This window comes from Colobus angolensis, unplaced genomic scaffold (assembly GCF_000951035.1).
Source record: "Colobus angolensis palliatus isolate OR3802 unplaced genomic scaffold, Cang.pa_1.0 Scaffold10, whole genome shotgun sequence".
Classification (NCBI taxonomy): domain Eukaryota; kingdom Metazoa; phylum Chordata; class Mammalia; order Primates; family Cercopithecidae; genus Colobus; species Colobus angolensis.
Window position 1 is genome coordinate 18,898,892 of NW_012110919.1, and position 17,963 is coordinate 18,916,854.

Below are 17,963 nucleotides of genomic sequence, written 5' to 3' on the forward strand. Positions count from 1 at the left end.
AGTCTCCCTCTGTCGCCCAGGCTGGAGTGCAGTGGCATGACCTAGGCTCACTGCAAGCTCCGCCTCCCAGGTTCACACCATTCTCCTGCCTCAGCCTCCTGAGTAGCAGGGACTACAGGTCCCCGCCACCATGCCCGGCTGATTTTTTTTTGTATTTTTAGTAGAGATGGAGTTTCACTGTGTTAGCCAGGATGGTCTTGATCTCCTGATCTTGTGATCTGCCTGCCTCGGCCTCCCAAAGTGCTGGGTTTTATTGTCATCTTCTTAAACCAAATGGGATCTCAGGCACCCTCAAAGAAGTGAGTCTGTTTGCAAAGCCCCCAGTTGGACAGTAACTGTCCATGTCACCAAAAGCAAAAACATCCATGTAAGCAGAAAAAATAATAGTAAATGGGATCCATAAAGCCTCTAAGGAATGGTCCAATCTCTTTGTGCCTCTACCTCTGTAATAATTAACCATGAACAAAATGACAACTACCAAATAGACATAGGATCAGATCCCAAAAATATCAAACAGCTCAAGAAGTCATCTGATTTGGGAGGCCAAGACAGGTGGATCACTTGAGTCCAGGAGTTTGAGACAAGCCTGGGCAACATCACAAGACCCCATCTAAAAAAAAAAAAAAAAGGCCAGGCACAGTGGCTCACTCCTGTAATCCCAGCACTTTGGGAGGCAGAGGCAGGTGGATCACTTGAGTCCAGGAGTTTGAGACAAGCCTGGGCAACATCACAAGACCCCATCTAAAAAAAAAAAAAAAAAGGCCAGGCACAGTGGCTCACTCCTGTAATCCCAGCACTTTGGGAGGCAGAGGCAGGTGGATCACAAAGTCAGGAGATCAAGACCATCCTGGCTAACACGGTGAAACCCCATCTCTACTAAAAAATAAAAATAAAAATAAAAATAAATTTAAAAAAAGCCAGGCGTGGTGGTGGGCACCTGTAGTCCCAGCTACTCGGGAGGCTGAGGCAGGAGAATGGTGTGAACCCGGGAGGTGGAACTTGCAGTGAGCCGAGATCGTGCCACTGCACTCCAGCCTGGGTGACAGAGCGAGACTCCGTCTCAAAAACAAACAAACAAACAAACAAAAATTAATTATAAAAAAGAAAGTCAACTGAGACATTCCCAGTTCTACACAAAACTACAGTCCAACCATCTAAGAGAGGAAAGTCACAGTGTGTATTCAAAACCTTTTAAAATAAGAGTTAGTAAAACAGTTTGCTAAAAATTCTTAATTTGTTGACCCCAGGGACAAGTTTGTGTTTAACAACTGATTGGGCCTGTCTTTCTCACCTCCTTGTTTCGTTTCTTCACTCCCTCCCCTCTCCTCACTCAGTTCTTCACCATCCCTCTGGCCTCCCTTTTCTCTATGGTTAGGACCTGTGCTTAGGAAGTGACCGGCCCCAAGCACTTAAGCCTGGACACGGATCTAATGGAAATGATCACTGTGTACCAGGTGCCATTCTAGGCACTTTCTACTCATCAGCTCCTGGGAAGCAGGTAGCTGTATTTTTATTCCTATGTTAGTGATGATGGCCCTGAGGCCCAAGAGTGGGTCACCCTGCAGAGCCAGGATCCTGACCCAGACACAAAACCCATGCTTTTAACTGTGAGGTCACCCTATCACTCGGCTCCCTTTCAGGATTTTCCCTGCAGTGCACATCTCACTGTGGAATGACAGCTTCATCCCCTTTAAGGGCAGGAGCAGACATGGCCTGCAGCCATGGTGACTTCTTTCGGTGGGAAGACGGTCCCAAGTCAGGTGCAGTCATGGGCCCCTAGCATCTGCATTGGGAGGAACCTTGGAAATCATCTAGCCCAGTGATTCTCCTAGTCCAGTCATCTGAATCCTGCTGTCAGAATGTTTTCCAGACCTGGAAAAAGTACTACTTAAAGAAAGCATGAAGTAGGTAAAACTACCATCGATGCAGTTTATTATTTACTTGATCTTTTTCTTAAATGTGTTTGAAACCTATTACTACCATAAGTAGATACTCTACATCACTTGCCATGAGTGGAAGGGACATATCAAAGTAGATGTGTGACTGCACAATAGCAGTAAGATGAGTGCTGCACTCAGGGCCCGAGGATCTTGCTGGGATCCTTCTGGGGCTGGTAGCCCACCCTCCACCTGCCTCCACCTTTCCAGGTGTGCTCACCCCTCACGAAGCAGCCTAGCCTGCTTCACAAGGGAGCCATCTGTAGAGGTAGGTCTTTTTTTGGGGGGAGGGCGATGGGTGAGGGGAGACGGAGTTTTGCTCTGGTCACTCAGGCTGGAGTGCAGTGGGGCAATCTCGACTCGCTGCAACCTCTGCCTTCCAGGTTCAAGAGATTCTCATGTCTCAGCCTCCCAAGTAGCTGAGATTAACAGGCACCTGCCACCATGCCTGGATAATTTTTTGTATTTTTAGTAGAGACAGGGTCTCACCATGTTGGTCAGGCTGGTCTTGAACTCCTGACCTCAGGTGATCCACCCGCCTCAGCCTCCTCAAGTGCTGAGATTATAGGCGCAAGCCACCATGCCCAGCCAAAGTGAGTTCCTTGATGTGGGTTGAGACAGAGAGCTTGCTGTCAGTGTCCCCAAAAGTAATAGTAATTCCACTTTCTCTCGATTCTGAGAACAGCTTTTTTCACAATTGAGCATTTCTCCATTTGAAACAGGTCTTAAGATGGATGTGTACAGTTAATAAGGAGGGCTTTTTTTTTCCTTTTCTTAAAATCTGCCATGAATTTTATGACATCTTAAAAAAAGGAATGAGGTTCAACTATGGTAAATTGCTGTTTAGGGATTAAAAATGATCAAATAGCGGCTCTTTATTTTAGTTCAACCTAACAGCATATGGTGATATGTTGTCTTTTAGCCCTCATAGCAACCTCATCAAGCAAGTATTTTTAATCCTCTTTGGAAAAGAACACCAAGGCTCAGAGAAGCTGAGTAACTTTCCCAAGGTCACAGAGCTAGTGAGTGAAGGGTCAGGACTGGGACCCACGCCACCTCATCCCATTGTTTATATTTTTACCAACACATAGAACTCCAGCCTGAGCCACCTATAAAGGACCTTTGGGGTTAATCTTAGTGCTCCTTTCAGAAGATAAGAAAGTATTTCCACATCTTTTTAGGAGAAGAGTGGAGTCAAAGGAGAAGAGGAAAGATGTCACCCCCCAAAATCCACAGGACTCCATCTCAGGAGAGTTTCCTGGCAACCATGCTATTAAGAATTTTGCAAGGTCGGGCATGGTGACTCACGTCTGTAATCCCAGCACTTCGAGAGGCTGAGGCAGGAGAATCTCTTGAACCCAGGAGTTCAAGACCAGCCTGGGCAACATACTGAGACCTCGTCTACACACACACTAACACACACACAATTAGCTGGGCATAGTGGCACACACCTGTAGTCTCAGCTACCTGGGAGGCTGAGGTGGGAAGATCACTTGAGTCCAGGAGGTCAAGGTTGCAATGAGCTGCGGTTGCACCACTGCACTCCAGCCTGGACAACAGGGAGAGACCCTGTCTCAAAAAAAAAAAAAAGAATTTTGCTTCACTCTGCTTTAGTTCTTTTATATGGCCACACAGTTCTGAGTCCAGAGGAACTCAATTTACTCCATCTGCACATCTAGAATTTTCCGTGAGAGACTTGAATGGCAGGTATACCCAGTGGCATGCCAATAGCATGCACTAACCGGGGACTGTGTCCTCAGGCCTGGCCCCACCCCCACCCACCCGTCCTCCCGGCCTCGTCCCGGCCTCCCAGGTCAGACTCGGCATGTGAAGACCAACTGGCCTGCTGCCCTGAGACTGCAGCCAGTCATCCCTTTGGCCTAAAACACTGTGTTTAAATGTGCTGCTCAGAGAATCCAGGCATCTGTCCCAGCACAACCACCACCCATTCCCACCTCCAGAATGGAATGAGCCTCAAGTTTGGTTGCTTCCATTCTATTGTCTTTGGGTTTTGGTCCAGGACTTACCAAACCCATTGGATAACCCAGCTTTTCATCCCAGTCTGACCCCCCTGACCCATGGATCTCACCCCCTGACAGCAGTCACCTGATAGGAATGACGCCACCCCTCACCCTCAGAGGGCCCTCCTGGAGTTCACAATCGTTTTGGGTCCCAGGTAACCAGGACAAATGACACTGGTGCTCCACTGCCTGGAGGAAGAGCACTGGGAAGGGCACAGGGCAGACACCTCCACAAACATGGACAGATTCAAGGATGCAGCAGGGAGTTTTCTCTTAGGATTCTGTTCCTTGAAAAAGAAGTGGCTAGAAAGCAGCAAGAAAGCCTTGCAAAAGGCAGCATCTTTGGTGCCAACACTTGGCATAGCCCCCTAATCCTCTGCACAATGTCCAACTCCCAGGGACCAGCCAGTGCTTGGTATTTAGTAGACGCTCAATAAATATTTGGAGAATGAATGAATGAATGAATGAATGAATGAATGAATGAATGAATGAATGAATATGTAGCTTAGTGCATGGGGAAACATTCCCTAAGCCTCTGGGGAATGACTGGATGAAGTGTAAGGAGCCCCCTGATGTCTAGTTTAAGCTTCCACTCTCCCTCTTTCCTTTGCTCTTCTGAACTTCTAGTGCTTTCATTATAATCATATTTCCCTGGTGGGAAGTTTTTTTTTAATTTATTTTTAGAGGTGGGGTTTTGCCATGTTGCCTAGGCTGGCCTCAAACTCCTGGTCTCAAGCCATCCTCCCACCTCAACCTCCTGAATAGCTGAGACCACAGTCATGCACCACCATGCCCAGCCAATTTTTTAAAAAAAATAATTTAAAGACAGGGTCTCGCAGTGTTGCCTAGGCTGGCCTGGAGCTCCTGGGCTCAAGCAATCGTTGGCCTCCCAAGCAGCTGGGACTACAGGCATGCACCACCACACAAGGTTTTTAAAATAGATTTTATTTTTTTAGGCCCAGTTTTAGATCTACAGAAAAATTGAGAAGATAGTACAGAGAGTTCCCATATACCCCTTCACTCACTTTTCCCTATGATTAATAGGCTATATTACTAGGTACATTTGTTATAAATCATGAACCAATATTGATACATTATTATGAGCTAAAATCCATACCTTATTCAGAGTTTCTTAGGGTTTTGTTTTTGTTTTTGTTTTAGATTCACGGGGTTTATGTGTGGGTTTGTTACATGGATATACCACATGATGCTAAGGTTTGGGCTTCAATTGAATCTGTCACCCAACTAGTGAACATAGGGCCCAATGGGTAGCTTTTCAGCTCTTGCCTCCTTCCCTCTCTCTCTCTCCGCTCTTTTGGAGTCCCCAGTGTCTCTTGTTCCCAACTTTATATCCATGTGTACGCAGTGATTAGCTCCCACTTACACGTGAGAACATGGGGTATTTGGTTTTCTGTTTCTACTTTCATTCACTTAGGATAATAGCCTCCAGCTGCATCCATGTTACAGCAAAGGACATGATTTCATTCGTTTTCATGGCTGCATAGTAGTCCATGGTGTATACGTAGCACGTTTTCTTTATCCAGTGCACCATTGATGGGCACCTTTGTTGATTCCATGTCTTTGCTATTGTGAATAGTGCTGCAATGAACATGTGAGTGTAGGTGTCTTTTGAGTAGAATGATTTATTTTCCTTTGGGTATATGCCCAGTAATGGGATTACTGGGTCAAATGGTAGCTCTATTTGTAGTTCTTTGAGAAATAGCCAGAGTTCCTTAGTTTGTACCTCGTGTCTTATTCTGCCACTGGATCCCATCTAGAATACCACATTACACTTCGTCATCATTTATCTTAGGCTCCTCCTGATGGAGGCAGTTCCTCGGACTTTCCTTGTTTGGGGTGACCTTGAAAGTTTTGAGGAGTACTGGTCAAGCATTGTGTAGTCTGCCCCTCTAGTGGAATATGCCTGACGTTTTTCTCATGATTAGACTGGGGTTATGGATTTTTCAGAGGGAAACCCCAGAGAGAAAGACATCTTATCAAGGGCACGTTCCATCAAGGTGAGTTATCACTATTGTTGTTGACCTGGGCCACCTGGCTGAGGCAGTGTTTGTCAAGTTTCTGTACTGTAATCTTCCTCTCTTCCCCTCTTTCCATACTGTCCTCTTTGGAATGCAGTGAGCATGCAATGCCCTCAACTAAAAAGTGGGGAGTTGCACCTCCCCCTGACCATTGTTATGTATTTGAAGATTGTCCATTCGGAACAAGCATGGCCAGCCCTTACATTTCCGTTCTCAGGTGATACAGTACACATTGAAGTTAGAAAGAGAGGTCAACTGTGAGTTCCAGCGGAGGAGGGGTCTTGCTTTGCCTGCTTCTGTGGCCTCAAAAGAGTGCCTTTCACACTGCAGGACACTTCTTGCATGTTTAATCAATACCTTCTGAATCGAATCAAACCACCACCACTGTCTGCCAAAAAAGAAAAACGTGCAGAAGAGTCTACAGACTGTACAGGCCTCTCTGAAGGGCACAAGAGTCCAGGAAACAGGTTTTTATTACTTCACTCAGAGTTGATTAGATGGGAGCTGATTCACCAGCAAGATGCATGAGACACACCCTGGTGTAGACGAGTGAGACTTCATCCCTAACATTCATAATACAGTCTGTACAAAGCATTTTTGCAGATAACAAGTCTTATCTTTTTAATGATCAGCCAGTTCTTATCAAATGTCCACCATGTGTCTGGCACTCTGGGTTACAGAGGTGATGAAGTATAGTTCAATAGATGTAAACTTTAGATGAGATGTGTTAGTTTTCTATTGCTGCAGTAACAAATGACCATAATTCAGAGGTGTAAGGCAACACCTGTTTATTATCTCATGGTGTCTCTGGGTTGGAAATCTGGGTGCAGTGTGACCCAGCTCAGTTCTCTGCCTAGGATCTCAAGGGCACAATCAAGGAGGCAGCAGGACGGTGTTCCTGTCTGGGGGCTTTGGGGAAGAATTGCTTCCAAGCTCAGATATTTTGGGTGGAATTCAGTTCCTTGTGGCTGTAGGACTGAGGTCCCACTTCCTTGCTGACTGTTGCTGTCACACTTAACTCCTAGTGTGGTTACCTAAGTCCCCTCACAAGCTTGCCGTGTGGCCCCTCCATCTTCAAGCCAGCAACAGAGCATCAAGTCCTTCTCAGACTGGGATCTCTGTCATCTTGTTCTCCCCCCCTCCTTCTCTGCCTCTACTTTTAAGGGCTCATGTGATTACTTTGAGCTCACCCAGATAATCCAGGATAATCTATTTGAAGGTTGACTCATGAGGAACTGCTATGCTCTTGAATGTTTGTCCCCCAGAATTTAAATGTTGAAGTCCTAACCCCCAAGGTGATGATATTAGGAGGTGGTGTCTTTGGGAGGTGAGTAGGTCCACAAAAGAGACCCCAGAGGGGCCTCAGCACCCCTTCTACCACGTGAGGACATAGCTAGAAGGCACCATCTATGAGAAAGCGGGCCCTCACCAAACACCGAGTCTTCTGGCACCTTGATCTTAGACTTCCCAGCCTCCAGAACTGTGAGAAATAAATTTCTGCACTTTATAAGCCACCCAGTTTAGAGTATTTTGTTAGCAGCCCTAATGGACTAAAGCACTAACCTTGATTACTCCTGCAAAGTTGCTTTTGCCATGTAAAGTAACGTGTTCACAATCCCAGTTCCAGGGGTTATTAGGGCATGCAATATTCTAGAAGGCCATAATTCTTCTTACTACACAGTGCTTCTCAAGCATGAATGTGCATGGGAGTCACCTGCAGAGTGTGTTAAAAATGCAGATTCTGATTCAGTGGGCCTGAATGAGAGTGTATATTTCCTACAGGATCCCAGAGGATGCTGCTGCTCGTGGTCTATGGAGTACGTTTTGGGTGGCAGGGCTTTAGGCCAGAGGAAACAAATTTATAGCCCACAGCCCAGGTCAGACCCATGAGAGAATTTCAGTGTATGGAACCTGTGGTTCTCAAACTTAAGGGAATGTCAGTATCACCAGAAAATTTGTTAATATGCGGATTCCTGGGCCTCACTCCCAGGGTTTTTAAGTCAGAAGGTCTGGGGCAAGGCCCAAGAATTTGCATTTCTAATAAGCTCCCAGGTGATGCTGGTCCAGGGACCACACTTCGAGAAGAACTGCATTAAGCCCATAGGTAGGCAGTTATTTGTAGGAGTATTAAATGAGGGGAGCACTGAATGCCCTCTGGTTATAAAGCCTCATCTTTGAAAGTTGAGTCTCTTTGTCCTTCAAGTATGATTATGCCTCTGTGAATCACATCTGAGGTGACACTGTTCCTTCTGTGATCTACCCACTTTAACTGAAGGGTTTGGATTATCTTTTATATGCCAAGCTGTATGCTTCTGCCTTGGGAACACAATGAAGTGAGTAGATTTAAGAACAGCTTGAACCACTCACATCACTAGTGGCCCCAAACCTATCTTTTAAAATTCAAAAGAATATTTATTGTTTTTATTACAAAAGCAATGCTTGTTTGTTGTAGAAAATATAAATAAAAGAAAAAACATCCTCGTCTCACCCAAAGGTAACTACTCTATTTTTTTTAGATCCTTTTCTATACATATCTATCAGTCCAAATATATTTGTAGAGGGTTTTATTTCCAAAAAGACCTGGTACAAACTGTGTTGTAACCTACTTTTCTTCCTTAATCTATTGTAAATATTTTTCAGTGTGACCCCTTTGAGCCCCTAGTTTCAACACCCTTTATCCAATAAATAGAAACAAAATGCTGTGTTTCATTTTTCCTCCTATACACCTGCAGCTGGAGGGAGATTAATGAAAGGAAATGGCTGCAAAGTGGGAAGAGATCAGTGGAACGCTGAGGGTCAAGGAGAAGCAGGCTCCTATGTCCCCAGCAGTGAAGGGCAGCTGTAGTTTGGGGTTGCAGAACCAGCTCCTTCCCACCTTTTGTTTGGAGCCAATGATTCAGCTGAGAACTTCTGGGTCCGGAAATTCTCAGCACCAGAATCAAGTTCACACGAAAGCTGAATCAGGAGAATTTGTCTCGTTAATGGAGAGCACAGCCACAGGATCAGAAGGGCTAATTTCAGGATAATTCTCCTGAAATCCTGCTAATTTCAGGAGAATTCATTGCTTCCAGAATTTTAGAGTATTGGTAAAGGTGGGTTTGGGGTAAGACCTTACTTTCCTTTCTCTATGAGCTACAAAAACCTGCTTTCCAGTGGGTAGCGAGTCATGAGGGCCAGAGAAAAGAATTTAATTGCAAATTTCTTAAGCTTCACCAGTGAACCGACTAGAAATAGACAGTGGACAAAACAGAGCAAGTAAATCCAGGACTCGTGAGTGCAAACGGCTTGTGTGCTACCCCAGAGGATTTCTCCTGTGGCCTGCAGTAAATGTGTGAGCTCTAATCACCTGGAGGGATGCATTCCTGGGGCACAGCCTGGCTGAGGCTGACCACAGCCCCCAGTATCATGACCTCCTCTTTCTTTTCTGCAGAACGAAGTGATCAGCCAGCAGCTGTGCGTCATCTTCACACACTGCTACGGGCCCTACCCCATCCCCAAGCTCACAGAGATCAAACGGAAACAGACCTCACGCTTGGGTGAGTGGTTCCCCGGGGCCTGTGTTGGCTGCTGCTTTGTGATTTAAGGACCGGGAGCCAAAGAATGCCATAAAAAAGGAGGGAAGGGGTTCAAGGGCAAACAAGGTCGGTTCAGGAGTCAGGCCAGGGGAAATCAGAATTTCTCCTTTATTGTGTGATGACACTGGAGAACATACCTTGGGAATGTGGACAAGGAGATTTGCCAATTAAAGGGACTTTCTCCCGTAGACACAGACAGTGGGGGCTGCAGAAGACCTCCTGATTCCATACACATCCCCTGCACAGGTGGCTCCTGAAAGAAGGCCACACTGCACATGGCAGCTCTGTCCCCCAAACTCTCCCCTCTAAAAGTCCTTCTTCCTCACTAAGAAGGAATGAGCGGGAGACAGTGAGGAGCCAGGGCTGTTCCTCTAGTGGAGATCCTTCTACAGGGAAATAAGAGAAAAGGAGAACAAAGCCCCCCCGAGACACACACACCCATAAAAATATGAGGGGACATACCTGAGCTGCAGAGGCTGGATGCTCAGAAGTCCCATGACAGGATCAATAACCTCTTCTTCTGGGAGGCGTTCACCGTGCCGGCTCCAGCCACGCACTTGACCTATCTCAAGTCATCTCCAGGTCACCCCAAGAGGCAGGCACTGTGACTCATCCTACATTATGGCTGCAATGTCAGTACGGGGTGAAGCTGCAACTTGAACCTAGGTGTGCCCAGAAGCCGTAATTTTGTCATTCTGCAGTCCCAGCTTCTGAGATTTTTCAGAAGAAACCTTTCCATCAGGCACGAGGTTCTTTCAGAGGATCCTGGGGCTGTTGCAACCGGGTTGATCAACCTACAGAAAGGAGAATATCAGGCTGCTTTGAGGCCTGAAACATGAGCCTTCTGATGGAAGAGCCTGTCTGCCTGCTGCCTGGAGAGTTATAAAATATTAAAGATAAAGGATTCCTTTTCCTTAGATAGGTTGGGGACCTTTCCTACTTCCTGTTTCCCTTTCCTAATAAAGTTGAAGGACATCTGAGTAATAGAAGACTGAAATTTCTACTCTTTAGCAAAATTTGAAAGGGATGAGCCAGTTTAGATTAATTAAAAGGCTGAATTCATGGGACTATTTTAAAGTTATTTTTGTTCCCATCTTGAATAACTTGTTAATTTAAATGAGACACAACTTTTTGCTGAAATGGAACATTTTAGCAGCTGAGTCAAAGGCTGTCTATCTTTCTGACCACGTGTGGGGGAAAACTGGGATGTGCCCAAGTCACAAGTACTTCTCCCTTATAGAAAATAGGTATTAATTAAAATGTTATCAGGGCAACACGTTATAAAGACCAGTCAAGTTAGCAAACGTTAGAGAGTGAGGGGTACATTCCCAGGATAGCAACAATCTCTGATGTCTCGGTGCCTCATAAGACACCATCCTTAGAGCAAACTTTTGCCAGGTCAGTTTCAGTGGCACAAAATCTGCTTTCCCTTAGCTACAGGATGGGAGGGAACATTTTCTCCTCCTGAATTTGCTGAAGTTTCTTTCACTAGCAGTTAAAAGTTTCTGATTTTGGGTCGGACATGGTGGCTCATGCCTGTAATCCCAGCACTTTGGGAGGCCGAGGCAGGCAGATCAAATACCATCAACATCCATTGAGCATCTACTATAATGGTCACGTTTATTGAGGGATACTCATGTGTCAGCCATTTTGCTAAGTGCGCTCCATAAATTCATTCATTTATTCCTCACTACTCTTAAGGTCAGGAGTTCAAGACCAGCCTTGCCAACATGGTGAAACCACGTCTCTACTAAAAATACAAAAAATTACCCGGGCGCAGTGGCACATGCCTGTAGTCCCAGCTACTCAGGAGGCTGAGGCAGGAGAATCACTTGAACCTGGGAGGTGGAAGTTGCAGTGAGCCAAGATTATGCCACTGCACTCCAGCCTAGGCAATAGAGTGAGATTCCATCTCAAAAAAATTTTTTTTTAAATTTAAGTTCCTGGTTTTCAGCCCAAGCATTAGAATTCCAAGGGTTAGCACCAAAAAGAAAAGAAAAGGCAGACCTAAGAGGCTCAAAGCTCATGATATGAAAGAAAAAGCATCATGCAATTATTAACGAATGGAATATAGAGCAGGTACATTTTGTATCTTCAGTCCAGCAGCTCAAGCTAACATAACTAAAGGTTGCCAAATAGTGGTTCTTTAGGGACCTGCTTTAAAGAAAAGACAAGAATGATTAGTGACAAGGATCTCAAACCAGCATCTCTGTGGGACCAGGCAGGTGATATAAATGAGTGAAATGGGCTCAGCACTAAACAATAGGGAGTGGTGGAGACTGTGGCAAATCGGAGAGCACTGGTGTGTGTGTGTGTGTGTGTGTGTGTGTGTGTGTGTGTGATGGTGTCCTCTTGCCCTCCCAGTGAATTCTGGGAGAGAGTGTTAAAAGTGAAAGTAGAGGATATTAATAGTCTGGGAAGCAGGAATGGGGAACTGGCTGGAGATGAACAGTGGGTGTGATAGGTGAGCAGAGGGAGGCAGGTTACTGAGCAGAGAGAAAGTCAAGTGAAGAAATGAGTTTCCATCAGCTCTCAGGCTTTCCCTCGCTGCCTCTTTTCCCTTTATCTGGATCATTTCAGAAGTTCTGGGGGGAGTTTTTTAATTAAAATGTTTAAAGAAAGTGGGATTACACAGGTGATTTTTACTGTTTATGCTTTTCTGATATATTTTTTTTGAGACGGAGTCTGGCTCTGTCGCCCAGGCTGGAGTGCAGTGGCTGGATCTCAGCTCACTGCAAGCTCTGCCTCCCAGGTTCACGCCATTCTCCTGCCTCAGCCTCCCGAGTAGCTGGGACTACAGGCACCCGCCACCTCGCCCGGCTAGTTTTTTGTATTTTTTAGTAGAGACGGGGTTTCACCGTGTTAGCCAGGATGGTCTCGATCTCCTGACCTCGTGATCCACCCGTCTCGGCCTCCCAAAGTGCTGGGATTACAGGCTTGAGCCACCGCGCCTGGCCGTTCTTTTCTGATATTTTTAAAGTAAGAGCCTTTAAAAAAAAAAAAAAATGAGAAGAAGTGAGGCAACTCTGTACCGACAGAGAAAGGTGAGTGGAGGACCACCAGGATCACCGTCTGGGGCAGCACAGGGTTCAGGGTCTGAGTGAAGAGAATCAGTCTGGAAGGCAAATTCTGGGTCCAAGTTACAGCAGTCTGGGGAAAATGCAGCCAGGCCAGGGCCCCAAGGTACAGACAGACAGGGTGAGTCCAGCAGCAGAGTGTTGACATCCCCCAGGAAGACAGGGGCTTGGTCCTGCCCTCAATAGTTTAGGACAACCCATAAATCCAGCCAGAGGACACAGTGGGGTTTCATTTCAGCACAGCCCCTGGACCCCTGGGGAAGGGCCCATCAACAACAAAAGGGCCTACAGGCTAAGAAGGGCCCCCGGGTCCTCGGCAGCCTCCTAGAGCAAGTTTCTGCAACAGGAGTCAAGGCATTATTTCATTCACTCAAAAAACATCCATTGAACCTCCACAAATAGTATTATGGTCATGTTTACTGAGGGATACTCATTTGTCAGCCACTTTGCTAAGTGCTCTCCATAAATTCACTCATTCGTTTATTCCTCACTACTATGTGATGGAGTATAATGGGTACTGCAATCTCCATTTTACAGAAGGAGAAACTGAGGCATGGGTTGGATAAATAACTTGCCAAGGTTACACAGCTGAGATTTCTAGCCTCAGAGCCCATACTGTTATTACACTTTACCACCTTTCTGTACTAGACACAGATGAAAGGGTTTGAAATGGACAGACGTGGATATGTCATAGCATGATGAGGCTACAGCAGGGGTGCATATGCTGTGGGAACTCAGCTGGGGCTACTGGGTCTGGGGAAAGTGGGGGAATCTGTCAAGGCTTACTGACCAAGGGCATCTGATCAGTATGTCTGAAACTTGAAGACCACCTAGGGATGAGCCAGGTTTGGAAGGGGCTGGAAGGGTGTTTTAGGTAAAGGAACAATGAGTGCAGACCCCAGAGGGGAGAGAGCACATAGCACCCATGGGGAACTGAGAGCCACCCATAGCTCAAGCACACACACAGTTTGACAGGGAGAAGCCAGAGAAGGCAGTGAAGCCCAGTCACAAGTGACCTCATTAAGATGTTTAGACTCTATCCTGGGAGCACTTGGGAGTTACTGAATGATTTGTAGCAGAGGAGGGGAGTGGCATGATCAGAGCTAGCTTTAGGAAGGATGGCTCCTGCAGTGAGGTGGGCCGTCAGATTGAGGGGGCCAAGAGTGGAGGCAGAGAGACCAACAGAGGCTCCTGTGAGTTCCCAGGAAGAGAGGATGTGGCCCAAACTAGGGTAATATCAAAGGGAATGGAGGGAAATGGAAGATTTAAGAAACGTAGGACAGGGGGTGTCGATGGATATTCTCAACAAGACAGAAGTGCTGAGCTGAGGACAGATTGGCACCTTCAGGAGCCTCGGGTCTCAAGGGCTGAAATGACAGGCAAATTGGAGGATCCTAGTGTTTAACAAAGCAGGCCATCCAATCAGAATGTCCGAGTTCGAATCGTAGCTTCTCCACCAGTCACTAGCTTGAACAAGTCACTGTAAATGCTGTGTGCCTCAGTTTCTTCAACTGCACAGTGGGGATAATGTGCAACCAGGTTGCATATCATAAGTGCTCAGTAAGTAGTAGCTAAATCTTTATTCTCGGCTGGGCACAGTGGCTCAAGCCTGTAATCCCAGCACTTTGGGAGGCCGAGACAGGCGGATCATGAGGTCAGGAGATCGAGACCATCCTGGCTAACACGGTGAAACCCTGTCTCTACTAAAAAATACAAAAAACTAGCCGGACGAGGTGGCGGGCGCCTGTAGTCCCAGCTACTAGGGAGGCTGAGGCAGGAGAATGGCGTAAACCCGGGAGGTGGAGCTTGCAGTGAGCTGAGATCCGGCCACTGCACCCCAGCCTGGGCCACAGAGTGAGACTCCATCTCAAAAAAAAAAAAAAAAAAAAAAAAAAAATCTTTATTCTAGAAAATGAGGGCAGGGGACTGGCTTATTTGTCACTGACCCCGGGAGAGAAAGGCTTGGACTTAAATCACCTGGAATACAGTGGCGAGGGGACAGCTCTTCTAAACCACTTCCTTTGGGCAGGGAGGGCACTGAGCCCTGAGAGAGCAGCAGAGGTGGGGATGAGCAGCATTCTTAGAGACAAGGTAGGTGGGTGATTACCTTTCACACCTGAAAAGTTCACTCTAGCTATAGGTGAATCTTCTCTGGGGAAATGCTACTTTTAATCACAAATAAGCTATAAGGATTTCCTATGAAAAACTAAATTTCAGTGGCTTGACTGTTCCTTTGATTAGTCCTGTCTGCTGTTTGGTTGCTGTCTTGCCAATGAGTATTTTATCACCAAGATTTCCTTGCTCACTCTTATTTGCACCTTCTACAAGATAAATCTAAACTTCATCCTTTTTTCCACTAAAGCTACCTTTTTTTCCCTTTCCAATTCCAGATCCTCATTTTCTTAACAATAAAGAAATGTCTGATGTTACCTTTCTGGTAGAAGGAAGACCATTTTATGCTCACAAAGTGCTGTTATTTACAGCCTCTCCAAGGTATGTATCATCGGTTTTGAAAGCAGCTGCATTATGACTTTGGCTGTTGCTATCACTATTTTTTGAAGTCATTTTTGGTGGTCTCTTCACTGAACTGGCAGATCATCTTAACAAAATCAAGAATTCAAGAGTACAGGGAAGCTGCTAGCATAAACAGCCTAGAACAAGGCACCTTCTTCTCTGGGCAAATAAAGGAGGCAGGGGGAGCCGAGTTTGGGAGCAGAGCATGGATTTAGATTTTGGCTCCCTCGGCTAGGTGGCCTTGAGCGGTGAACAACCTGAGACCCCACACACAGGAGCCTTGAGACTGCCACTCACCAAATGTCAGGGAACAGACTTTGGCATAAGTCACTGAAATACACCGGTCCTGACTTTACTTTTCCCTAACTGTGGAGTTAACAGACAGTAGTATCATGTAGCAATAGGAAGAACTGCTCACCCTCTCTGCTAGCTCTGCAACTGCCTTTCTTCTCCTTTTGAGTAGAGATTGAGTTGACAGTTTAGAACCATATTGTCCAGAGACCTGAACAGGGAGGAGTGAGGCTGGGGCAGAGGAGAGATTGATGCTGAAATGAGGCAGCAGGAGAGAATGATGCCAAAATGAAGAATACCAAGAGTCCCAGCTGGGTGGTGAGCAAGGGGTACCTGAGTTGGGTAAGGACACTGCGAACCCAGAAATGGAACTCCCTTCCAGGACGTTTGCTAAGAGAATGTGTGTGACTAGCACTCGCTGCATTTCTAAAAGCATCCAGGAATCTCCAATCCCCCCACCAAAACCAAACACAAACCCCAGATGTCTGCTTTGCCACCACAAGAAAAATACGTTTTCCCTTGCATAGTTTTCAGTCATGACACCATAGACAAACCACATCAATATTGTACCAATGTTAGATTCTTAGTTTTGACAAAGGTACCATGGCTGTGTAAGCTGTTAACATTAGGGAAAGCTGCGTGAGGGGTAAACAGGGACTCTCTATATTATCTTTGCAACTCTTCTGTAAATCTATAATTTCAAAAATGAGTTTAAAAAAACAGATACGTATCAGCTTACTCTTAAACATATTATCTGTGTGTTCCATTGATAAGATCTCTACCCACAAAGAGCTTTTAGTTTAGTTGATGGGCAGGAAAGTGCATTGAAAATCCAAGACAGAAAGTCACCCATAAGGGAGATGATTAGGTAGTCAACAAACATTGATTAAATATCTATGATGTGTCAGGTTCATACTGGGACAGGATGTGGGGATGTAGCAGAGACAGAAACCACTGAAGTCCCTGCCCTCATGGAGCAAAGCATGTTCCATGGGCACCAGAGGAGAGGGAGTGAAGCCACAGCCCTAGGCTTAGGAGAGATGCCATGAAGGTGGCAGCCATGTGACAGGCCCTGAAAGATGGATGGGGTTTAACAGGCACTCATTCTTTTCCAATCACCAGTTGGAGAATGAATGTAATTGTTCAAAACACTGTTTTTTAACTTTAGAGTTTTAACTTCAAATTAGATTACGGTATAATAGGAGGGTTTAAATTAAGAAATGTAAGGATATACCAGTGCTATATTTCAGAGTTGCAGGGGAAGAAACAAAGTCTTTCTATTGTCAGGAGAGCTGAGTTTTTTGTTTGTTTGTTTGTTTTTTGTTTGTTTTTGTTTTTGTTTTTTATTTTTGCAAGCCATGGATTTGTGTGTGAGTCCTTTTTATCTCTTTTTTATGTCCTTGTTCAGGTTCAAAGCACTCCTCTCCAGCAAGCCAACAAATGACAGCACCTGCATAGAGATCGGTTATGTGAAATACTCCATCTTTCAGGTGAGCCCTGGTACAGCCTGGACTCTGAGCTGGTGGGCATGGGGCACAGGTGGTTGCCTCAGATCCTCAGCCTGAGGATTGGCCACTTGGAGAAGTCCTTAGAATGAGCTGTCAGTCTCCTGAACTCCTGGCCCCTCCTCACAGTGCCCCTTCCATTTCCATCCATTCATCCCAGCAGCATTAACTGAGTGCCTGCTATGCCTGACACTGTGCGAAGGGCTGGGGACACAAGGATAAAGGATGTCCTCTCCTGGGGACTCAGAGTCTGGGGAGGGGGGGTGGTGACTGAGTAACTCGTCAATTACAATATACAGTAGGGTACTCTAGAGGAATGAGACAATGTGCTGCAGCAACTCAGACCAAGGGAAATAAAGACAGCCTCCTGGATGAGGTCTCATGAGTCAAAACATCCAAGGCTGAGAAATTGGTGAGCTACAGGAAGGATAGGGCTCAAGAAAGCTGTTTAGAACATTCCAGGCAGAGAACAGCATGTGCGAAGTCCCAAAACTTTGGTTGAGCCCAGCGTCATCAGGAGCTGCTGTGCTCTTAGGGAATTTGTATCATTTTAGTATCAGTCTAAATATACCCCAATTAGGAAAGGAAGTCTTCTTCGTCCAAGGCCAGATGACATGACCATGTCTCCTTCTGTTTGGGGGGAGTTCGTGCCATGAACAATGAGTTTTGGTTTATGTGGTTCTTCTGAGGGGCACCACAGCTTTTTCCTCTTTTCCATCTTCCTTCAGTTATGCCTGATTCATAAATCCTGCTCTGCAACAATGTTCTTGCAGCTAACAGAAATTCACTCACTCCCCAGCCAGCTTTGCAGCTGTATTTCTATAGCTCCAAGACCCTCCAGGCACATGAAGGCTGTGTAGGCCCCTCGGTCCCACCAGGCTGTCTTCCCACCTTCCAGGGTTTGTAAGATAATGTGGGTGACCTGGGGATAGAGTTTATAGAATGCCAACAGGCAGTTGTTTCTCCTCCAATTCAATTCAGGAAGGACAGCCCTGGAAAGAGTA

The 17,963-nt window shown here is 46.0% G+C and overlaps 1 protein-coding gene across 1 annotated transcript in view; it reads left to right on the plus strand.

Annotated features, from left to right (window-relative positions):
* The window catches only part of BTBD11 (BTB (POZ) domain containing 11), a 341,497-nt gene that overhangs the window by 306,851 nt on the left and 16,683 nt on the right, over positions 1-17,963 (plus strand). The window contains exons 13-15 of the mRNA XM_011937042.1: positions 9,428-9,533; positions 15,040-15,142; positions 16,863-16,944. Of these exons, the coding sequence (XP_011792432.1) occupies positions 9,428-9,533; positions 15,040-15,142; positions 16,863-16,944 (291 nt within the window). The remainder of the gene's footprint in view (positions 1-9,427; positions 9,534-15,039; positions 15,143-16,862; positions 16,945-17,963) is intronic.